This window comes from Lingula anatina, chromosome 7 (assembly GCF_051362555.1).
Source record: "Lingula anatina isolate TDL-2025a chromosome 7, LinAna3.0, whole genome shotgun sequence".
Classification (NCBI taxonomy): domain Eukaryota; kingdom Metazoa; phylum Brachiopoda; class Lingulata; order Lingulida; family Lingulidae; genus Lingula; species Lingula anatina.
The window spans coordinates 8,962,885-8,988,493 of record NC_141773.1 but is presented as its reverse complement, the minus strand read 5'-3'; the positions used below and the strand labels follow the sequence as shown (position 1 = coordinate 8,988,493).

Sequence of the window (25,609 nt, the reverse complement as noted above, 5' to 3'; positions counted from 1 at the left end):
TTCATAAATATTAGACAAGATTTGTAAAAATTATTAACGTTTAACTATTTTAAGCCATGGAATTTGGCAGTCGTTTCAGTGTTATTTTCAGTTTTCTCAAATTTATTGTCCAAAAAAAAAAAATGTTTTTCATGAGACACAGTAAACTGATGAGCTTATCACAGATTTTTATTATTGTTAAGCATCATCTCTCCAAATTCCACAAATATTAGACAAGATTTGTGAAAATTATTAACATTTAGCTATTTTAAGCCATGGAATTTTGCAGTCTTTGCAATGTCATTTTCAGTTTTCTCACATTTATATGCTCTCAAAAATGTTTTTCATGAAACACAGTAAACTGATGAGCTAATCACAGATTTTTATTGTTGTTATGCATCATCTGTCCAAATTTCACAAATATTGGACAAGATTTGTGAAAATTATTAACGTTTAACTATTTTAAGGCACCGCATTTTGCAGTCTTCTCAGTGTCATTTTCATTTTTCTCAAATTTATTGTCCAAAAAAACCTTTTTAATGAGACACAGTCAACTGATGAGCTTATCACAGATTTTTATTGTTGTTAAGCATCATCTCTCCAAATTCCACAAATATTAGACAAGATTTGTGAAAATTATTAATGTTTAACTATTTTAAGCCATGGAATTTTGCAGTCTTTGCAATGTCATTTTCAGTTTTCTCACATTTATATGCTCTCAAAAATGTTTTTCATGAAACACAGTAAACTGATGAGCTAATCACAGATTTTTATTGTTGTTATGCATCATCTCTCCAAATCCCACAAATATTGGACAAGATTTGTGAAAAATATTAATGTTTAACTATTTGATACCTTGGAATTTGGCAGTCTTTTCAGTGTCATTTTCAGTTTTGTCACATTTATATGCTCTGAAAATTCTTTTTCATGAGACACATTCAACTGATGAGCTTATCACAGATTTTTATTATTGTTAAGCATCATCTCTCCAAATTCCACAAATATTGCACAAGATTTGTGAAAATTATTAACATTTAACTATTTTAAGGCACCGCATTTTGCAGTCTTTTCAATGTCATTTTCAGTATTTCTCAAATTTATATGTTCTGAAAATATCCTTTTTATTAGACATAGTCAACCATTAGGTTAAGTTTATCAAAATTATTGTTCAACTATTTTAGTGTGGGAAATTTGTCAATTTTTAGAATTTTATTTTCACTTTTATCAAACATGTTGTTCTTTTTCCAGGTGACCTTTTCCATACAGCGTGATGGCTTTTTTGGTGAACTGATTCTTCCTGTCTGGTCAGGGCTAATTCCTATAGAAAAAACAGACAGCAAAAGACAACAGCAAGAGCAATGCTATGTCTCATCCATGTGTACAATAGATGGTATATGGCAAGCTTTAGGACATTGTCAAATGGTGTGCTAAACCTCAATTCCAGAAACCGATTGTAAGGAGGAATCTGCATCTGGTATTGGTAGTAAGGAGATGTCTTAAATGGGTATATATTCTTTTCCAGAGGAAAATTATGGGTAATTTGTCACCTCTTACACAAACAAACTCAAGTCATAATATTTGATGTTTAATGTGAGTCTAATTAGATGTTGTGAAATTGAAAAAAAAATCTTGTAGATAATTCTCACTCTTCGCATACAAAATGTCAAACAACTACAATTCTGTCACACACTGTCAACTGTTAAACTTATCACAGATTTTTGTTATTGTTATGCATCATCTCTCCAAATTTCAAAAATATTGAACTAGTTTTGTGAAAACTATTAATGTTTAACTATTTTAAGGCACCGCATTTTGCATTCTTTTCAATGTCATTTTCAGTATTCTCAATTTTATTGTCCAAAAAAATATTTTTTATGAGACACAGTCAACTGTTGAGCTTATCACATATTTTTAATGTTTTTATGCATCATCTATCCAAAATTCACAAATATTGAACTAGTTTTGTGAAAACTATTAACGTTTAACTATTTTAAGGCACCACCTTTTGCAGTCAGTGTCATTTTCAATTTTCTCAAATTTTGTCCAAAAAAAACTATTAATGAGACACAGTCAACTGTTGAGCTTATCACAGATTTTTATTATTGTTATGCATCATCTGTCCAAATTTGAAAAATATTGGACAAGATTTGTGAAAATTATTAACATTTAACTATTTTAAGGCACCGCATTTGGCAGTCTTTTCAATGTCATTTTCAGTATTTCTCAATTTATATGTTCTGAAAATATCCTTTTTGTTAGTATTAGTCAACTGTTTAGGTTAAGTTTATCAAAATTATTGTTCATCTATTTTAGTGTGGGAAATTTGTCAATTTTTAGAATTTAATTTTCACTTTTATCAAACATATTGTTCTTTTTCCAGGTAACCTTTTCCATACAGCGTGATGGCTTTTTTGGTGAACTGATTCTTCCTGTCTGGTCAGGGCTAATTCCTATAGAAAAAACAGACAGCAAAAGACAACAGCAAGAGCAATGCTATGTCTCATCCATGTGTACAATAGATGGTATATGGCAAGCTTTAGGACATTGTCAAATGGTGTGCTAAACCCTATTCCAGAAACCGATTGTAAGGAGGAATCTGCATCTGGTATTGGTAGTTAGGAGATGTCTTAAATGGGTATATATTCTTTTCCAGAGGAAAATTATGGGTAATTTGTCACCTCTTACACAAACAAACTCAAATCATAATATTTGATGTTTAATGTGAGTCCAATTAGATGTTGTGAAATTGAAAAAAAAATATTGTAGATAATTCTCACTCTTCGCATACAAAATGTCAAACAACTACAATTCTGTCACACACTGTCAACTGTTACACTTATCACAGATTTTTGTTATTGTTAAGCATCATCTCTCCAAATTTCACAAATATTGAACAAGTTTTGTGAAAATTATTAACGTTTAACTTTTTTAAGGCACCGCCTTTTGCAGTCTTCTCAGTGTCATTTTCAATTTTCTCAAATTTATTGTCCAAAAAAATCTTTTTAATGAGACAGAGTCAACTGATGAGCTTATCACAGATTTTTATTATGGTTAATCAGCATCTCTCCAAATCCCACAAATATTGGACAAGATTTGTGAAAAATATTAATGTTTAACTATTTGATACCTTGGAATTTTGCAGTCTTTTTAGTGTCATTTTCAGTTTTCTCACATTTATATGCTCTGAAAATTCTTTTTCATGAGACATTCATTTGACGAGCTTTTCACAGATTTTTATTATTGTTATGCATCATCTGTCCAAATTTCACAAATGTTAGACAAGATTTGTGAAAATTATTAACGTTTAACTATTTTAAGCCATGGAATTTAGCAGTCTTTTCAATGTCATTTTCAGTTTTCTCAAATTTATTGTCCAAAAAAATATTTTTTATGAGACACAGTCAACTGTTGAGCTTATCACAGATTTTTATTGTTGTTATGCTTCATCTCTCCAAATTCCACAAATATTGGACAAGATTTGTGAATATTATTAACATTTAACTATTTTAAGGCACCGCATTTGGCAGTCTTTTCAGTGTCATTTTCAGTTTTGTCACATTTATATGCTCTGAAAATTCTTTTTCATGAGACACATTCAACTGATGAGCTTATCACAGATTTTTATTATTGTTAAGCATCATCTCTCCAAATTCCACAAATATTGCACAAGATTTGTGAAAATTATTAACATTTAACTATTTTAAGGCACCGCATTTGGCAGTCTTTTCAATGTCATTTTCAGTATTCTCAAAATTATTGTCCAAAAAAATATTTTTTATGAGACACAGTCGACTGTTGAGCTTATCACATATTTTTATTGTTGTTATGCATCATCTATCCAAATTTCACAAATATTAGACAAGATTTGTGAAAATTATTAACGTTTAACTATTTTAAGCCATGGAATTTTGCAGTCTTTTTAGTGTCATTTTCAGTTTTTTCACATTTATATGCTCTGAAAATTCTTTTTCATGAGACACATTCAACTGATGAGCTTATCGCAGATTTTTATTATTGTTATGCATCATCTGTCCAAATTTCATAAATATTAGACAAGATTTGTAAAAATGATTAACGTTTAACTATTTTAAGCCATGGAATTTGGCAGTCATTTCAGTGTTATTTTCAGTTTTCTCAAATTTATTGTCCAAAGAAAAAATGGTTTTCATGAGACACAGTAAACTGATGAGCTTATCACAGATTTTTATTGTTGTTAAGCATCATCTCTCCAAATTTCACAAATATTGTACATGTTTTGTGAAAATTATTAACATTTAACTATTTTAAGGCACCGCATTTTGCAGTCTTTTCAATGTCATTTTCAGTTTTCTCAATTTTATTGTCCAAAAAAATATTTTTTATGAGACACAGTCAACTGTTGAGCTTATCACAGATTTTTATTGTTGTTAAGCATCATCTCTCCAAATTTCACAAATATTGTACATGTTTTGTGAAAATTATTAACGTTTAACTATTCTAAGCCATGGAATTTTGCAGTCTTTGCAATGTCATTTTCAGTTTTTTCACATTTATATGCTCTGAAAATTCTTTTTCATGAGACACATTCAACTGATGAGCTTATCACAGATTTTTATTATTGTTATGCATCGTCTGTCCAAATTTCATAAATATTAGACAAGATTTGTAAAAATTATTAACGTTTAACTATTTTAAGCCATGGAATTTGGCAGTCGTTTCAGTGTTATTTTCAGTTTTCTCAAATTTATTGTCCAAAAAAAAAAAAATGTTTTTCATGAGACACAGTAAACTGATGAGCTTATCACAGATTTTTATTATTGATAAGCATCATCTCTCCAAATTCCACAAATATTAGACAAGATTTGTGAAAATTATTAACGTTTAACTATTTTAAGCCATGGAATTTTGCAGTCTTTGCAATGTCATTTTCAGTTTTCTCACATTTATATGCTCTCAAAAATGTTTTTCATGAAACACAGTAAACTGATGAGCTAATCACAGATTTTTATTATTGTTAAGCATCATCACTCCCAATTCCACAAATATTGGAGAAGATTTGTGAAAAAAATTAATGTTTAACTATTTTATACCATGGAATTTGGCAATCTTTTCAGTTTTATTTTCAGTTTTCTCACATTTATTTGCTCTGAAAAATGTTTTTCATGAGACACAGTCAACTGATGAGCTTATCACAGATTGTTATTATTGTTATGCATCATCTGTCCAAATTTGAAAAATATTGGACAAGATTTGTCAAAATTATTAACATTTAACTATTTTAAGGCACCGCATTTGGCAGTCTTTTCAATGTCATTTTCAGTATTTCTCAAATTTATATGTTCTGAAAATATCCTTTTTATTAGTCATAGTCAACTGTTTAGGTTAAGTTTATCAAAATTATTGTTCATCTATTTTAGTGTGGGAAATTTGTCAATTTTTAGAATTTAATTTTCACTTTTATCAAACATATTGTTCTTTTTCCAGGTAACCTTTTCCATACAGCGTGATGGCTTTTTTGGTGAACTGATTCTTCCTGTCTGGTCAGGTCTAATTCCCATAGAAAAAACAGACAGCAAAAGACAACAGCAAGAGCAATGCTATGTCTCATCCATGTGTACAATAGATGGTATATGGCAAGCTTTAGGACATTGTCAAATGGTGTGCTAAACCTCAATTCCAGAAACCGATTGTAAGGAGGAATCTGCATCTGGTATTGGTAGTAAGGAGATGTCTTAAATGGGTATATATTCTTTTCCAGAGGAAAATTATGGGTAATTTGTCACCTCTTACACAAACAAATTCAAATCATAATATTTGATGTTTAATGTGAGTCTAATTAGATGTTGTGAAATTGAAAAAAAAAATATTGTAGGTAATTCTCACTCTTCGCAAACAAAATGTCAAACAACTACAATTCTGTCACACACTGTCAACTGTTAAACTTATCACAGATTTTTGTTATTGTTATGCATCATCTCTCCAAATTTCAAAAATATTGAACTAGTTTTGTGAAAACTATTAATGTTTAACTATTTTAAGGCACCGCATTTTGCATTCTTTTCAATGTCATTTTCAGTATTCTCAATTTTATTGTCCAAAAAAATATTTTTTATGAGACACAGTCAACTGTTGAGCTTATCACATATTTTTAATGTTTTTATGCATCATCTATCCAAAATTCACAAATATTGAACTAGTTTTGTGAAAACTATTAACGTTTAACTATTTTAAGGCACCACCTTTTGCAGTCAGTGTCATTTTCAATTTTCTCAAATTTTGTCCAAAAAAACCTTTTTAATGAGACACAGTCAACTGTTGAGCTTATCACAGATTTTTATTATTGTTATGCATCATCTGTCCAAATTTGAAAAATATTGGACAAGATTTGTGAAAATTATTAACATTTAACTATTTTAAGGCACCGCATTTGGCAGTCTTTTCAATGTCATTTTCAGTATTTCTCAATTTATATGTTCTGAAAATATCCTTTTTGTTAGTATTAGTCAACTGTTTAGGTTAAGTTTATCAAAATTATTGTTCATCTATTTTAGTGTGGGAAATTTGTCAATTTTTAGAATTTAATTTTCACTTTTATCAAACATATTGTTCTTTTTCCAGGTAACCTTTTCCATACAGCGTGATGGCTTTTTTGGTGAACTGATTCTTCCTGTCTGGTCAGGGCTAATTCCTATAGAAAAAACAGACAGCAAAAGACAACAGCAAGAGCAATGCTATGTCTCATCCATGTGTACAATAGATGGTATATGGCAAGCTTTAGGACATTGTCAAATGGTGTGCTAAACCCTATTCCAGAAACCGATTGTAAGGAGGAATCTGCATCTGGTATTGGTAGTTAGGAGATGTCTTAAATGGGTATATATTCTTTTCCAGAGGAAAATTATGGGTAATTTGTCACCTCTTACACAAACAAACTCAAATCATAATATTTGATGTTTAATGTGAGTCCAATTAGATGTTGTGAAATTGAAAAAAAAATATTGTAGATAATTCTCACTCTTCGCATACAAAATGTCAAACAACTACAATTCTGTCACACACTGTCAACTGTTAAACTTATCACAGATTTTTGTTATTGTTAAGCATCATCTCTCCAAATTTCACAAATATTGAACAAGTTTTGTGAAAATTATTAACGTTTAACTTTTTTAAGGCACCGCCTTTTGCAGTCTTCTCAGTGTCATTTTCAATTTTCTCAAATTTATTGTCCAAAAAAATCTTTTTAATGAGACAGAGTCAACTGATGAGCTTATCACAGATTTTTATTATGGTTAATCAGCATCTCTCCAAATCCCACAAATATTGGACAAGATTTGTGAAAAATATTAATGTTTAACTATTTGATACCTTGGAATTTTGCAGTCTTTTTAGTGTCATTTTCAGTTTTCTCACATTTATATGCTCTGAAAATTCTTTTTCATGAGACATTCATTTGACGAGCTTTTCACAGATTTTTATTATTGTTATGCATCATCTGTCCAAATTTCACAAATATTAGACAAGATTTGTGAAAATTATTAACGTTTAACTATTTTAAGCCATGGAATTTAGCAGTCTTTTCAATGTCATTTTCAGTTTTCTCAAATTTATTGTCCAAAAAAATATTTTTTATGAGACACAGTCAACTGTTGAGCTTATCACAGATTTTTATTGTTGTTATGCTTCATCTCTCCAAATTCCACAAATATTGGACAAGATTTGTGAATATTATTAACATTTAACTATTTTAAGGCACCGCATTTGGCAGTCTTTTCAGTGTCATTTTCAGTTTTGTCACATTTATATGCTCTGAAAATTCTTTTTCATGAGACACATTCAACTGATGAGCTTATCACAGATTTTTATTATTGTTAAGCATCATCTCTCCAAATTCCACAAATATTGCACAAGATTTGTGAAAATTATTAACATTTAACTATTTTAAGGCACCGCATTTGGCAGTCTTTTCAATGTCATTTTCAGTATTCTCAAAATTATTGTCCAAAAAAATATTTTTTATGAGACACAGTCGACTGTTGAGCTTATCACATATTTTTATTGTTGTTATGCATCATCTATCCAAATTTCACAAATATTAGACAAGATTTGTGAAAATTATTAACGTTTAACTATTTTAAGCCATGGAATTTTGCAGTCTTTTTAGTGTCATTTTCAGTTTTTTCACATTTATATGCTCTGAAAATTCTTTTTCATGAGACACATTCAACTGATGAGCTTATCGCAGATTTTTATTATTGTTATGCATCATCTGTCCAAATTTCATAAATATTAGACAAGATTTGTAAAAATGATTAACGTTTAACTATTTTAAGCCATGGAATTTGGCAGTCATTTCAGTGTTATTTTCAGTTTTCTCAAATTTATTGTCCAAAGAAAAAATGGTTTTCATGAGACACAGTAAACTGATGAGCTTATCACAGATTTTTATTGTTGTTAAGCATCATCTCTCCAAATTTCACAAATATTGTACATGTTTTGTGAAAATTATTAACATTTAACTATTTTAAGGCACCGCATTTTGCAGTCTTTTCAATGTCATTTTCAGTTTTCTCAATTTTATTGTCCAAAAAAATATTTTTTATGAGACACAGTCAACTGTTGAGCTTATCACAGATTTTTATTGTTGTTAAGCATCATCTCTCCAAATTTCACAAATATTGTACATGTTTTGTGAAAATTATTAACGTTTAACTATTCTAAGCCATGGAATTTTGCAGTCTTTGCAATGTCATTTTCAGTTTTTTCACATTTATATGCTCTGAAAATTCTTTTTCATGAGACACATTCAACTGATGAGCTTATCACAGATTTTTATTATTGTTATGCATCGTCTGTCCAAATTTCATAAATATTAGACAAGATTTGTAAAAATTATTAACGTTTAACTATTTTAAGCCATGGAATTTGGCAGTCGTTTCAGTGTTATTTTCAGTTTTCTCAAATTTATTGTCCAAAAAAAAAAAATGTTTTTCATGAGACACAGTAAACTGATGAGCTTATCACAGATTTTTATTATTGATAAGCATCATCTCTCCAAATTCCACAAATATTAGACAAGATTTGTGAAAATTATTAACGTTTAACTATTTTAAGCCATGGAATTTTGCAGTCTTTGCAATGTCATTTTCAGTTTTCTCACATTTATATGCTCTCAAAAATGTTTTTCATGAAACACAGTAAACTGATGAGCTAATCACAGATTTTTATTATTGTTAAGCATCATCACTCCCAATTCCACAAATATTGGAGAAGATTTGTGAAAAAAATTAATGTTTAACTATTTTATACCATGGAATTTGGCAATCTTTTCAGTTTTATTTTCAGTTTTCTCACATTTATTTGCTCTGAAAAATGTTTTTCATGAGACACAGTCAACTGATGAGCTTATCACAGATTGTTATTATTGTTATGCATCATCTGTCCAAATTTGAAAAATATTGGACAAGATTTGTCAAAATTATTAACATTTAACTATTTTAAGGCACCGCATTTGGCAGTCTTTTCAATGTCATTTTCAGTATTTCTCAAATTTATATGTTCTGAAAATATCCTTTTTATTAGTCATAGTCAACTGTTTAGGTTAAGTTTATCAAAATTATTGTTCATCTATTTTAGTGTGGGAAATTTGTCAATTTTTAGAATTTAATTTTCACTTTTATCAAACATATTGTTCTTTTTCCAGGTAACCTTTTCCATACAGCGTGATGGCTTTTTTGGTGAACTGATTCTTCCTGTCTGGTCAGGTCTAATTCCCATAGAAAAAACAGACAGCAAAAGACAACAGCAAGAGCAATGCTATGTCTCATCCATGTGTACAATAGATGGTATATGGCAAGCTTTAGGACATTGTCAAATGGTGTGCTAAACCTCAATTCCAGAAACCGATTGTAAGGAGGAATCTGCATCTGGTATTGGTAGTAAGGAGATGTCTTAAATGGGTATATATTCTTTTCCAGAGGAAAATTATGGGTAATTTGTCACCTCTTACACAAACAAATTCAAATCATAATATTTGATGTTTAATGTGAGTCTAATTAGATGTTGTGAAATTGAAAAAAAAAATATTGTAGGTAATTCTCACTCTTCGCAAACAAAATGTCAAACAACTACAATTCTGTCACACACTGTCAACTGTTAAACTTATCACATATTTTTGTTATTGTTAAGTATCATCTCTCCAAATTTCACAAATATTGAACAAGTTTTGTGAAAATTATTAACGTTTAACTATTTTAAGGCACCGCCTTTTGCAGTCTTCTCAGTGTCATTTTCAATTTTCTCAAATTTATTGTCCAAAAAAATCTTTTTAATGAGACACAGTCAACTGATGAGCTTATCACAGATTTTTATTATGGTTAAGCATCATCTCTCCAAATTCCACAAATATTGGACAAGATTTGTGAAAAATATTAATGTTTAACTATTTTATACCTTGGAATTTTGCATATTCAGTTTTCTCACATTTATATGCTGAAAAAATTCTTTTTCATGAGACACATTCATTTGATGAGCTTTTCACAGATTTTTATTATTGTTATGCATCATCTGTCCAAATTTCACAAATATTAGACAAGATTTGTAAAAATTATTAACGTTTAACTATTTTAAGCCATGGAATTTAGCAGTCTTTTCAATGTCATTTTCAGTTTTCTCAAATTTATTGTCCAAAAAAATATTTTTTATGAGACACAGTCAACTGTTGAGCTTATCACAGATTTTTATTGTTGTTATGCTTCATCTCTCCAAATTCCACAAATATTGGACAAGATTTGTGAATATTATTAACATTTAACTATTTTAAGGCACCGCATTTGGCAGTCTTTTCAGTGTCATTTTCAGTTTTTTCACATTTATATGTTCTGAAAATTCTTTTTCATGAGACACATTCAACTGATGAGCTTATCACAGATTTTTATTATGTACAGACACAGATGTGCCTGTACATATTGCCATCACCCGCGTCTGTCGTCGCCGTCGCCGATGCCGATGCCGATGCCGTCGCCGGCGCCGTGCACTTTCCTTGTAAACACGATAAGTGGAAGGCAGTTTCACTTTTTGGCTTTATATTTACAGAGCTGATGAATATTCATAAAACGCAGGTCAAGTTTGAAAATCAGCATGATCAGGCCATTATTGTAGAAGTTATGCTGTTTTTTCACTTTTCAGCATATATGCAACCTTGTTAACACATTTCAAGGAAAACTGTTAGGCCTGTTGTCATGAAACTCACAGGAGTAATCAATCTTACTAAAATGCAGGTCAAGTACAAAATCAGCATGATCGGGCCACCATTTTAGTAGTTATGCGGTTTTTTCATTGTTCAGCATTATGCTGTTTTTTCACATTTCCTCAGATTTCCTCAGATTTAATTCTTAGGCATGTTAATAGCCTTATTATTTAAGTAATAAGATACGTAAAAGTGTTTGTTTGACATTTCCTGCATCTTTACAACATTATTAGTTGATTATGTAAAAATGATGGTAAACTTGTTATCATGTATTGTGTAATCAAGTGTCAAGAATGGAAATAAACTCATATCATTGCAGTTTGTCAGATTCAATCATCCACTATGTTCAGAATCTCAGAATGGAGGAAATTGGACATTTAACACTGTTCTATTGATACTTTTCTCATCTCATCAATTTTCTTAGTTGGTCATAAAAAAATGGCAGTAAAATGTTTATTTTGTTTTATGTTAAAAAAGTGTTAAAAACGGAAATAAACCCATTTCAGAACAGTGCTGTCTTGTTTACATTTTGGCATTTTCAAGATGTTTCAAGATGTGACTTTGAAGTTCCATGGGCCTGAAGACCTTTGCTAGTCACATTTTCTGAATATCTGTGATACTAATATTTTATGATTAAAAATTAATGGTCATTATGCTGTTAAACATTATGTAATATTGCATCAAAATTTGAAGAAACCCCTATTTTGGGCACTGCTCCCATGATGACTATTTAAGGAAAATCTTGTCACTTACTGTTCTCAAACTTACAGGAAAGAAACATGGGACTAAAATACAGCTTCAGTAGGCAATGCAGTCTGTTTGGTAACTTTTTCTGGCAGTTAAACATTTTTATGTGAAAATTTAATTTTTCACATGTTGGCATTTTTCAGGTGTGACTTTGAAGTTCCATGATCGTGAAGACCTTTGCTTGTCATGTTTTCTGAATGTCCATGTTACTAATATTATATTCATAACATTTGATGGTCATTATGCTGTTAAACATTATGTAATGTTGCATCAAAATTTGAAAAAAAAAAACTATTTTGGGCACTGCTTCTATGATGACCATTTAAGGGAAATCATATCACTTACTGTTCTCAAACTTACAGGAAAGAAACATGGGTCTAACATACAGCTTCAGGAGGCAATGCAGTCTGTTTGGTAAATTTTTCTGGCAATTTAACAGTTTTTTGTGAAAATTTAATTTTTCACTTCTTGGCATTTTAAAGGTGCGACTTAGAACCTCCACTTGAAGACCCATGCTAGTCACATTTTCTGAAAATCCATGACACATATATTTTATTATTAAAAATTGATGTATTATGCTGTTAAGCATTATGTAATGTTGCATCAAAATAGAAGAAAACACAATTTTTGGTGCTTCTGCCATGATGACCATTATGGGAAAACCGTGTTACTTATGATTGTCAAACTTTCAAAAAAGAAACACAGGACATGCAGCCCGAGTTGGAAAAGCAGTCTAATTGGCTTCTTTTTCTGGAAGTTATACATTTTAGTGAAATATTCATTATCTTTTTGGCATATTCATTGTGGGACTTGGAGCTCCCATGGACATGAAGCCGGATGGTAATCAAATTTTCTACATGTTCATGCTATTTATAGGCAATAATCAAAAATTGGTGATAATTATTCTATAATTTATTATGTAATGTTACATCAAAGTTGACAATAATCTTTTTGCACTGCTACTGCAAACATTATGAAAAGAAAACTATGTTATTTATTATTATATGAGTATGATTTTTAGGATTGGCATGCAGTTCAAATCAGAAAGCCAGGTCAATTGGGTTATCATTGTACCACCAGCGTTAGCGCTGGCGGTACACATGGTTTTAGTCCCGTCCGGTCCGTTCCGCCGGCTCCGCCGCCATGTTACCATTACCGCTTCTCCTCCTAGACGGTAAGGGCCCCCATACCCATCTCTTGGATTTAGGTCACCTATAATCTCAACTCGTTCCACGTAAAATTTGGGCTTTGTCGGTATTGGGGTCTAGGTGTGGCACTCATTGCAATGCACCCTTGTCCAAAAATGGCAAAATTAAATGCTAATTATCTACCCTACGGAAGGAATTATGGGAAAAATTTCTACAGACGGCTTTCCAAAAGTCATATGTGTAGATTTCAAATATGCCCTTGGATTTCAAGGTCAAACGGGCAAAAATTTTCAAAAAAATGAATTTTTTTTCGAAAAAAAATTTATTTGCGCTGTTATTCAGACACCACACAGACTTAACCAATAATATTATTGGAAAATGTTACCCTTCAGGTCATCTTTCATCTTTGTGAATTTGGGGTCAATCGGTGCATTTTCACGGGTGTAGCGGCCATAAGATACCAAAACTGAAAACTGTCTCTAATTTGGGAACCGTTAATGCTAGAGACCCATTCTTTTTTGCATTTTGTAGAGCATGTAAAGCCCAACACTGAAGGTGGTCTCCGTTTTTTTGTATTCCATACGGTTTTCGAGTTACGCTGTATCAAAAAGTACATATTGGTGGTGAAAGCAAAATGTGCAGTACGGTAGACAAAAATGGATAATAAATTTTGAACTCCGGAAAAATAAAACATAAGGCTTGGCAAAGCAGACAACTTGTGGTCAACAATGACATTATTTCATCAAATTTGAACTTCTGGAACTTCAGAGCACCTCCCATTTCAAGAATTTTGACCAAAATGACCTTTTCTTTATTTTAATTAATTTTTTCTGTAGGAAATATATGGCACATTAGGGTAACTCCGAAATTATAATATTTAGTCCCTTATATCTCCAAAACTGGCAGAGATAAGTCCATAGTTACTATTGGAGTTGAATAGGAAGTCATGTACTGGCAATCTTACTGTGACCTTGAAATTGACCTTTGACTTACTTTTCACCATGAACTGAACTTTGCAAATTTTGCCTCCCTTTTATCTCCAAAACTGGCAGAGATAGGTCCATAGTTACTATTGAAGTTGAATAGAAAGTCATATACTGGCAATCTAAATGTGACCTTGAAATTGACCTTTGACCTACTTTTCACCATGAACTGAACTCTGCTAATTTCTTTCTCTTTTAAGTCCAAACCTGGCAGAGATAGGTCCATAGTTACTATTGAAGTTGAATAGGAAGTCATATACTGGCAATCTTAATGTGACCTTAAAATTGACCTTTGACCTACTTTTCACCAAGAACTGAACTTTGCAAATTTTGCTTCCCTTTTATCTCCAAAGTTACGCTGTATCAAAAAGTACATATTGATGGTGAAAGCAAAATGTGCAGTACGGTAATGGATAATAAATTTTGAACTCCGGAAAAATAAAACATAAGGCTTGGCAAAGCAGGCAACTTGTGGTCAAAAATGACATTATTTCATCAAATTTGAACATCTGGAACTTCAGAGCACCTCCCATTTCAAGAATTTTGACCAAAATGACCTTTTCTTTATTTTAATTAAATTTTTCCGTAGGAAATTTATTGCACATTATGGTAACTCCAAAATTATAACATTTAGTCCCTTATATCTCCAAAACTGGCAGAGATAAGTCCATAGTTACTATTGAAGTTGAATAGGAAGTCATGTACTGGCAATCTTGCTGTGACCTTGAAATTGACCTTTGACCTACTTTTCACCTTGAACTGAACTTTGCAAATTTTGCTTCCCTTTTATCTCCAAAACTGGCAGAGATAGGTCCATAGTTACTATTGAAGTTGAATAGAAAGTCATATACTGGCAATCTAAATGTGACCTTGAAATTGACCTTTGACCTACTTTTCACCATGAACTGAACTTTGGAAATTTTGCTTCCCTTTTATCTCCAAAACTAGCAGAGATAGGTCCATAGTTACTATTGAAGTTGAATAGGAAGTCATATACTGGCAATCTAAATGTGACCTTTAAATTGACCTTTGACCTACTTTTCACCATGAAGTGAACTCTGCTTATTTCTTTCTCTTTTAACTCCAAACCTGACAGAGATAGGTCAATAGTTACTATTGAAGTTGAATAGGAAGTCATATACTGGCAATCTTACTGTGACCTTGAAATTGACCTTTGACCTACTTTTCACCATGAACTGAACTTTGCAAATTTTGCTTCCCTTTTAACTCCAAACCTGGCAGAGATAGGTGCTTAGTTACTATTGAAGTTGAATAGGAAGTCATATACTGGCAATCTAAATGTGAACTTAAAATTGACCTTTGACCTACTTTTTATCATGAATTGAACTTTGCAAATTTTGGTTCCCTTTTATTTCCAAAACTAGCGAGATAGGTCCATAGTTACTATTGAACTTGAATAGGAAGTCATATACTGGCAATCTAAGTGTGACCTTGAAATTGACCTTTGACCTACTTATAATCATGAACTGAACTCTGCTAATTTCTTTCTCTTTTAACTCCTAACCTGGCAGAGATAGGTCCATAGTTACTATTGAAGTTGAATAGGAAGTCATATACTGGCAATCTAAATGTGACCTTGAAATTGACCTTTGACCTACTTTTTATCATGAATTGAACTTTGCAAATTTTGGTTCCCTTTTATCTCCAAAACTGGCAGAGATAGGTCCATAGTTACTATTGAACTTGAATAGGAAGTCATATACTGGCAATCTAATTGTGACCTTGAAATTGACCTTTTACCTACTTTTTATCATGAATTGAACTTTGCAAATTTTGGTTCCCTTTTATTTCCAAAACTACCGAGATAGGTCCATAGTTACTATTGAACTTGAATAGGAAGTCATATACTGGCAATCTAAGTGTGACCTTGAAATTGACCTTTGACCTACTTATAATCATGAACTGAACTCTGCTAATTTCTTTCTCCTTTAACTCCAAACCTGGCAGAGATAGGTCCATAGTTACTATTGAAGTTGAATAGGAAGTCATATACTGGAAATTTACTGTGACCTTGAAATTGACCTTTGACCTACCTTACAATGAACTTAACTTTGATTGTACCATTTTAAGTTATATATATATTTTTTTGCGTATTTTGAAAATTCTTGTTGATTGCATATTTACAGCTTGTCAAGCATAAGACTAGTGGCTGTGTCCCTTATTTTGCGTATGTGGGGGTCTATACGAATGCGCTTGCTCCAGCTGGTGGTACAATATTCGGAGGCGGTATCGCCTCTCTGATCCTCTAGTTTATTATTGAATTTTATGCAGTTTTGTGTGAAATTTCATTTTTCTCATTCTGGCACTTTCTAAGTATAAACTTGAACTCTAATGGGCCTGAAGCCTTATGCTTTTACTTTCGTTGGTGTTACCTGTTGTGCAAAATTAAAATTTGATGTTGACTGTGCAGTTAAACATAATGTATTATTGCATCAGAATTGGTAGTCTTCTATTTTGTGCATTATTGTTTTGTGCTTTTCTTAAGTTGTGACTTATGGGCCTGAAAGACCTTTGAGAGGGTCAGTCTGTAAATTTCCCTTGGGTTTCACTTAGCTAATTTCAGTGTTATAAAATAATTTGCCTAATTAATCGGCCATTAAATGAGATTACATAAGTTTTTAATATATATATATATATATATATATATATATATATATATATATATATATATATATATATATATCAGTCATTCTTTGCTAGTGGTGCACTGCGGGGGGACCATAACAAGAATGTTATTTAAATTTAGATAGCCGACCAAATTCTCATGACATCGTTGTGTATGTTTCAATAACAAATCAAATAAGCTGCATGAGCAAGGAGGATATTGTTATAAAAGCAAAAGAAGAGAAAAAGCAGAAAATATATCGAAATTACCCTCAAAATGGCGTCTTTTTTGTGGAATTTCGACCCTACCTCTATTTAGGAACAGTTTGTTTAGGGTTTGAATGAATTATTGAAGCAGGGAATACACCTACTGCAAGAAGATATAATAAACAGAATGTGCAAATGGTTATTTAAATAAAAATTTATTTGAAGTCACTGAAAAATGATCACAAAATTAGCTTAACTTACGATACATGCGGTGTCCCATCCCGATGAAAATTTCATCTAATCCTATCTTTCCGTATTAAAACTGTTCAATCGTCCAAAGTAGTATTTCGGTTAGTTTGTGTCACGAAATCCATGATAATATCAGTTTTCTTAAGAATTTCACATTTATTGCTCAGCAAGGTCGATATTTCTTCACCGCGTCCCAATATTACGTTCGCAACGCTGAAACTTCAGAGATCGATTCTTATCAGACGACTTTAAAATGCCGCGTGAAAATTATACATCGATAGCGACACACGAATGGCTTCTTTTACACACTAAAAAAACCAGCTCAAACTGGCGGGTGGCCCATTCTGATAACATGTTACGCAATGACGCTGACGAGATAGGATGCAGGGCACAGGTGTAATTCCCTCGATTTAACCGTCACAGGATTGTTTATTGGGATCTTCTTTGTATGAAGGTGAGAAATAACGAGTTTCGTTTCATTTTTCTTCAATTGTTTCAACATATTTGTGTACCGATTGATTTTTACCATTCTATAAGTAGGGTGACTTCGTCTGAACTTTCGTTTTGCGTCTGTGTCACATGGGGGACTAAAGGTCGGGGTCCGCCATATAGATAAACGTCCCAATAAAATATTCGCCCCGATAGATAGGTCTCTATACATACACGTCTCAATAGATTTACGTCTCGTTAAATTTACGTTCCGATAGATCCACCAACAGATTCCTATAAACCCATGGATCTTTAGATCCAGGTACCGCTAGATCCATCTATCTGACATCGTAATCGGCTAAAAGGCCCATATCAACTTGCGTTGTGAACTTTAGAACACATTTTTATGTTCTTTTTTGTTTTGTTTTGTTTAGAACACATTTACATGTAAATTCAGAACACTTTTTACGTATTCGAATGTTGCATTTTGAGAACGCTTTAAACAGTGTTCTGACGCTAGAACAGTAATTAAGCGTTGTGAAATATAGAACACACTTTTGTTCTTTTTATGTTCTTTCACTGAGTATTGTGTGAAAACGATCTAGTAGAATAATATATTGCTGACTGCGTACTGCCGTTTTAAAGAAGTGCATTTTATGTACTGAGTAGTATACCAACTATTTCGAGCAATAGTGTACCTGTAATGGATCTATCGGTATTTGGATCTAAAAATACGTGGATCTATAGGTATGCGGATTTAAAGGACGTGGGTTTATGAGGACGTCATATCTATAGGAACGCAAATATATAGGACAGCAGAAAAAAATCGGATCTATCGGTATTTAAATCTAAAAAGACGTTTTTTCCGTTTTTCCTTTATGTATCTATCGGTAACGGGAGTATAGGGACGTGTAATATTTTGGGACTAAATTTTATCCGTACGTACCCTAAAGGTCATATTGAACATGGTGACGCGGTGATACCGTATTCATGTTCTCTTGTTCTCGAAAACTAAATCATCGAAATTGAATTACTTTTTTTTAGTTTTGTCTTAAATTAAGCTGCTACACTGTATTCCGTGCGTTTAAAATTTAACCATCTGTAAAAACAGCAATAATGGATTACTAGCAACACTTACGTTACGCAATGAAGCACCGAAAATGGGTGAAGAAAATGTGTCTCAGTAATGCGTGTTTGCCACTCATAATGCACTGTACTTTCTTTGAATAAGCAATAAACTATTTGTGATCTTAGGTTATCCATTGTTCGTTATCATAGTTAACAGATTCTTTGTGTGATTTTTTTTTTCAGAATCCCAAGAGTGGATGCCTTAGTGAGCACAGAACAGATATCACCATTGGTCCACATATGTCAGGAAGAATGTTATAATTATGAACTTTGTGTTACACTGAACTTCATTTTGTTAAATTTTGTATTTAACTGAACTTTATTGGGTTAAAATAATAATAAAAAAATAATAATTCAGATAAAAAACTACAATCTGGAACATTCTTTAGATCAACTTTGTTCAGTGTGTGTCCCATGTGACAGAGTTACAGTAAATAAAATATGTGCATTATTCCTCTGTGTTTGTCAATTCCATTTTAAAAGCATGTGAAAGTGGTGTGCCCCTCATGATTGAAGTGTGTATGGATAATAGCAAAAATTTGTTATTATTTACATGATTATAAAAAGTTTTTGTACCCGCGTCAATAACGTTACCGTGACCCACATATTCACCATTTTTATTTATTATGAAATGTGGATTAAATTCTTCAAACCCAGTTTTGAAGCATTGAGACAACACCCCCTTATGATTTAAACTAAAACTGAAAACATTCCATTAGACTTTCATTAGTTTGTGCAAAATATATTACCCAGGGTAACACGTCTTGGATTTGGTGGGTATAGCTGTTCAACTCTCCTGTGTGCCCTAAAAAGGGCAGCTGCTCTTTCCCTTTTTATGAAATGATAAACTGTGATGGTGTAGCTATCACATCGCAAAATTACAGCTTCCCAGAGAAAGTTTGAAATTTTTGGTCAAATTCAACATTTTGTAACCACTAGCAAAGAATGACAGATATATATATATATATATATATATATATATATATATATATATATATCAAACTCAAAGATTAAAAGTTTGAATAGCAGCTTCATTGGAATTATATTTACCTCTGCCAAGGAGGTTATATTTTCACCCCTGTTTGTCATCAACATAACTCAAAAAGTTATGGACCGATTTTGCTGAAATTTTCAGGAACTGTCAGAAGTGGGCCAAAGAGGACAATAATCAATAATAATCAACAATTGCTACCTTGGCAGAGGTTGGCACTCTCGGAGCGCTTTTCAAGTTTTGTTGTTTTCCTTTATAATTTTTTCTCAAACACTTGCATTTGTGACTTTTAACTCTCATCTGCCTGAGGCTCTGACATTTCTGTATTTCCACATAAGCAGTTGTATTGTTTTTTATGTCTTTAAACATTATGTTACTTATGTAATATTATTTTATGCACTGTCATCATATTTCAAATATTGAGACTTTCATCATGTGAATTTAAACTCATGGTCCTGAAACTGTAATCTTATTGAAAGGGTAGATTTAGACCATCTTGTGGGTCTTCCGGAAGACAGTCAGGTTATTAAGTTTATATTGCCTGGTATCTGTTTTTTCTTCTGTTGGAAGAACATCAAAATGGAGGATGGATCAAAATAGATACTTTAGAATACTGTCAGAAAATATCTCTGGGTCCGCTCATGTTATTGACCATTTTACCTGTTGTGCATGATTAAAATTCAGTGTTGACTGATAGTGCTATTACAAGCATTATTTATTATTGCATCAAAATTGACAAAATAACCTATTTTGCATCTTTATTTTCTGTTTTTTGTCTGTACATTTGACAGCTTTGCTGCCTTGTTATTGTAAAGCATCATCTCTCCAAATTTCACAAATATTGGACAAGATTTGTGAAAATTATTAACATTTAACTATTTTAAGGCACCGCATTTTGCAGTCTTTTCGATGTCATTTTCAGTATTTCTCAAATTTATATGTTCTGAAAATATCCTTTTTATTAGACATAGTCAACTGTTTAGGTTAAGTTTATCAAAATTATTGTTCAACTATTTTAGTGTGGGAAATCTGTCAATTTTTAGAATTTAATTTTCACTTTTATCAAACATATTGTTCTTTTTCCAGGTAACCTTTTCCATACAGTGTGATGGCTTTTTTGGTGAACTGATTCTTCCTGTCTGGTCAGGGCTAATTCCTACAGAAAAAACAGACAGCAAAAGACAACAGCAAGAGCAATGCTATGTCTCATCCATGTGTACAATAGATGATATATGGCAAGCTTTAGGACATTGTCAAATGGTGTGCTAAACCTCAATTCCAGAAACCGATTGTAAGGAGGAATCTGCATCTGGTATTGGTAGTAAGGAGATGTCTTAAATGGGTATATATTCTTTTCCAGAGGAAAATTATGGGTAATTTGTCACCTCTTACACAAACAAACTCAAATCATAATATTTAATGTTTAATGTGAGTCTAATTAGATGTTGTGAAATTGAAAAAAATATATTGTGGATAATTCTCACTCTTCGCATACAAAATGTCAAACAACTACAATTCTGTCACACACTGTCAACTGTTAAACTTATCACAGATTTTTATTATTGTTATGCATCATCTGTCCAAATTTCTCAAATATTGGACAAGATTTGTGAAAATTATTAACGTTTAACTATTTTAAATTCAAATTACTGTTTTTCTTTTTATCAAGAGCTTGTAAAATATGTGGGTATTACCTCCAATATTTCTGTGACTGTCAGTCACCATCATCAGGGAGTAAATGACTAGGGTCATTTCACCTGGAATGAAAATCCAGGTCAATTGCCCCTAATCACTGGCCTTGTGTTGTAACTGTTACTTGCTCCCCCCGGGGCTCCTCTGCATCCCTCTGGAGCACCGTGAGGTAGATAGCTGGTAAATCATACCCCCCCCTGTCTGTTCAGGTCTGGTTGTTTGGTCCTGATGTGTACAGCTTCTGCTATTTTTCTTTGGAATGTCCAGTTTTCCCTGTCTATCACTTTCAGGCTGTCAAAGTCTATGTGGTGACCTGGATGTTTGCAGGTATGTTCTCCAAGGGCTGATTTCCAGTTGTTTTTGGCCACTGAGTCTTTGTGTTCTTTCATTCTTGTGGCTAATGGTCTTCCTGTCTCGCCAATGTATTCTCCTTGGCAGGTTCCACATTTGACTGAATATATCACACCACATTGCTCTCCTTGGGTTAGAGGATCCTTGGGCTTCACTAGTGCTTGTCTCAGCGTCCAACCTGGCTTATGGTGGAGTTTGATGTTATATTTTTTATAAACCCGGCTTAGTTTTTCTGACAGACCTTGGCAGTATGGTAACACTATACTCTGCTTTGCACCCTCAATGAGGCCCATTGCATCCTTTTCTTTGTCATGTCTGTTCTTGCCTCTTTTTTCCCCTTGTTTTAGTGCCCATTTTGGATATCCACATGCTAACAGGTCTTTTTCAATCTTCTTCCTTTCTGTTTGTTTGTCTTCTGTATCGGATATCACGGTCTCACATCGGTGGAAAAGTGAAGCTGGTACACTAAGTTTTTGCGAGGTTGGATGATGAGACGACCACTGTAAGTAGTGATCTGTGTTCGTGGCTTTCCTGTACACTGTGGTTTTAATCCGTTCTTTGTCTTTGGTCATCTTTACATCTAGCATTGGCAGAGAACCTTCTACATTTTCTTCTTCTATTGTGAAGTGTATGCTTTGGTGTTGTGCATTAATGTGTTCAAACAGTGCCTGCACATGCGTCTTCTTGGATACGACTCCTGTGTCATCAACATATCTTCCCCAGAACTTAGATGGGTTGGGTGTTGTTTGGAGTGCTTTCATTTCAAATTCTTCCATGAAGATATTAGCTATGACTGGTGACAGGGGGGAACCCATTGCTGCTCCATAGGTCTGTTGGTAAAATTTTCCTTTGTACTGAAAGTAGGTGGTGTCCAAGGTCATAGCTAGTAGTTCGCCCATGTCTTCAGGTGTTAATGCTGTTCTACTTGCCCAGGTGGTGTCTTTTTGGCATCTGTTCACACACATTCCTACTACTTCATCACACGGGACGCTGGTGAACAAGGCGGAAACGTCAAAAGATACAAGTGTGTCATCCTTTTCAAGTGTTATACCTTTCAGCAGCTTAACGAGGTGTTGTGAGTTCTGTATATGGTATTTTGTTTTTCCGACAAGAGGCTTCAATAATTTTGCTAGGTGTTTTGCTAATTCATATGTAATAGAGTTTATCCCGGATACTATTGGTCTGACAGGATTGTCCTTTTTGTGTATTTTTGGAGTGGCGTAGAACCGGGGGGTCACTTCTGCTGTAGGGTATATCTTCTGGTATGTGGCATCATCAATCCTATTCTCTTTTCTGATGTTCTTCAACTTGTTGATAAGTCTTGTTTTCAGCTTCTGTGTTGGGTCTTTTGCTAATTGTTTGTATGTTGTTTCGTCCTTCAACAGGTTGTTGCATTTTTCTTCATATTCATTCCTATCCACGGTGCTCCAGAGGGATGCAGAGGAGCCCCGGGGGGAGCAAGTAACAGTTACAACACAAGGCCAGTGATTAGGGGCAATTGACCTGGATTTTCATTCCAGGTGAAATGACCCTAGTCATTTACTCCCTGATGATGGTGACTGACAGTCACAGAAATATTGGAGGTAATACCCACATATTTTACAAGCTCTTGATAAAAAGAAAAACAGTAATTTGAATTTATACATACAGAGCTAATGAAACTGTTCTCTCATTAACTATTTTAAGCCATGGAATTTGGCAGTCGTTTCAGTGTTATTTTCAGTTTTCTCAAATTTATTGTCCAAAAAAAATGTTTTTCATGAGACACAGTCAACTGATGAGCTTATCACACATTTAAATTGTTGTTATGCATCATCTATCCAAATTTCACAAATATTAGACAAGATTTGTGAAAATTCTTAACGTTTAACTATTTTAAGCCATGGAATTTTGCAGTCTTTGCAATGTCATTTTCAGTTTTTTCACATTTATATGCTCTGAAAATTCTTTTTCATAAGACACATTCAACTGATCAGCTCATCACAGATTTTTATTATAGTTAAGCATCATCTCTCCAAATTCCACAAATATTAGACAAGATTTATGAAAATTATTAACATTTAACTATTTTAAGCCATGGAATTTTGCAGTCTTTGCAATGTCATTTTCAGTTTTTTCACATTTATATGCTCTGAAAATTCTTTTTCATGAGACACAGTCAACTGATGAGCTTATCACAGATTTTAATTATTGTTATGCATCATCTGTCCAAATTTCACAAATATTAGACAAGATTTGTAAAAATTATTAACGTTTAACTATTTTAAGCCATGGAATTTGGCAGTCGTTTCAGTGTTATTTTCAGTTTTCTCACATTTATATGCTCTCAAAAATGTTTTTCATGAAACACAGTAAACTGATAAGCTTTTCACAGATTTTTATTATTGTTATGCATCATCTGTCCAAATTTCACAAATTTTAGACAAGATTTGTAAAAATTATTAACGTTTAACTATTTTAAGCCATGGAATTTAGCAGTCTTTTCAATGTCATTTTCAGTTTTCTCAAATTTATTGTCCAAAAAAATGTATTTCATGAGACACAGTCAACTGATGAGCTTATCACACCTTTTAATTGTTGTTATGCATCATCGTTCCAAATTTCACAAATATTAGACAAGATTTGTGAAAAATATTAATGTTTAACTATTTTATACCTTGGAATTTTGCAGTCTTTATAGTGTCATTTTCAGTTTTCTCACATTTATATGCTCTGAAAATTCTTTTTCATGAGACACAGTCAACTGATGAGCTTATCACAGATTTTTATTATTGTTATGCATCATCTGTCCAAATTTCACAAATATTAGACAAGATTTGTAAAAATTATTAACGTTTAACTATTTTAAGCCATGGAATTTTGCAGTCGTTTCAGTGTTATTTTCAGTTTTCTCAAATTTATTGTCCAAAAAAATGTATTTCATGAGACACAGTCAACTGATGAGCTTATCACAGATTTTTATTATTGTTAAGCATCATCTCTCCAAATTCCACAAATATTAGACAAGATTTGTGAAAATTATTAATGTTTAACTATTTTAAGCCATGGAATTTTGAAGTCTTTGCAATGTCATTTTCATTTTTTTCACATTTATATGCTCTGAAAATTCTTTTTCATGAGACACAGTCAACTGATGAGCTTATCACAGATTTTTATTATTGTTATGCATCATCTGTCCAAATTTCACAAATATTAGACAAGATTTGTAAAAATTATTAACGTTTAACTATTTTAAGCCATGGAATTTGGCAGTCGTTTCAATGTCGTTTTCAGTTTTCTCACATTTATATGCTCTGAAAAATGTTTTTCATGAGACACAGTAAACTGATGAGCTTATCACAGATTTTATTTTTGTTAAGCATCATCTCTCCAAATTCCACAAATATTAGACAAGATTTATGAAAATTATTAACGTTAAACTATTTTAAGCCATGGAATTTGGCAGTCTTTTCAATGTCGTTTTCAGTTTTCTCACATTTATATGCTCTGAAAAATAGTTTTCATGAGACACAGTCAACTGATGAGCTTATCACAGATTTTTATTATTGTTATGCATCATCTGTCCAAATTTGAAAAATATTGGACAAGATTTGTGAAAATTATTAACATTTAACTATTTTAAGGCACCGCATTTGGCAGTCTTTTCAATGTCATTTTCAGTTTTCTCAATTTTATTGTCCAAAAAAATATTTTTTATGAGACAGTCAACTTCTGGCTTATCACAGATTTTTATTGTTGTTATGCATCATCTATCCAAATTTCACAAATATTATACAAGATTTGTAAAAATTATTAACGTTTAACTATTTTAAGCCATGGAATTTTGCAGTCGTTTCAGTGTTATTTTCAGTTTTCT

The 25,609-nt window shown here is 32.3% G+C and overlaps 1 protein-coding gene and 1 long non-coding RNA gene across 2 annotated transcripts; one reads left to right on the top strand and one right to left on the bottom strand.

Moving 5' to 3' along the window:
* Nucleotides 1-13,367: 13,367 nt before the first annotated feature.
* LOC147760709 (uncharacterized) lies at nt 13,368-19,172 on the top strand. Its single transcript, XR_015335511.1, has 2 exons — nt 13,368-17,616; nt 18,903-19,172. It is a non-coding gene; the product is annotated as an uncharacterized LOC147760709 (long non-coding RNA).
* Nucleotides 19,173-21,587: 2,415 nt separating this feature from the next.
* LOC147760708 (uncharacterized) lies at nt 21,588-22,718 on the bottom strand. Its single transcript, XM_087017153.1, has one exon. It carries the CDS (start codon nt 22,716-22,718, stop codon nt 21,588-21,590), a length of 1,131 nt encoding a protein of 376 aa, XP_086873279.1.
* Between the last annotated feature and the right edge of the window lie 2,891 nt (nt 22,719-25,609).

Coding starts and splice junctions, on each gene's coding strand:
- LOC147760708 (XM_087017153.1), bottom strand. CDS start 22,718: ATGTGTGTGAACAGATGCCAAAAAGACACCACCTGGGCAAGTAGAACA.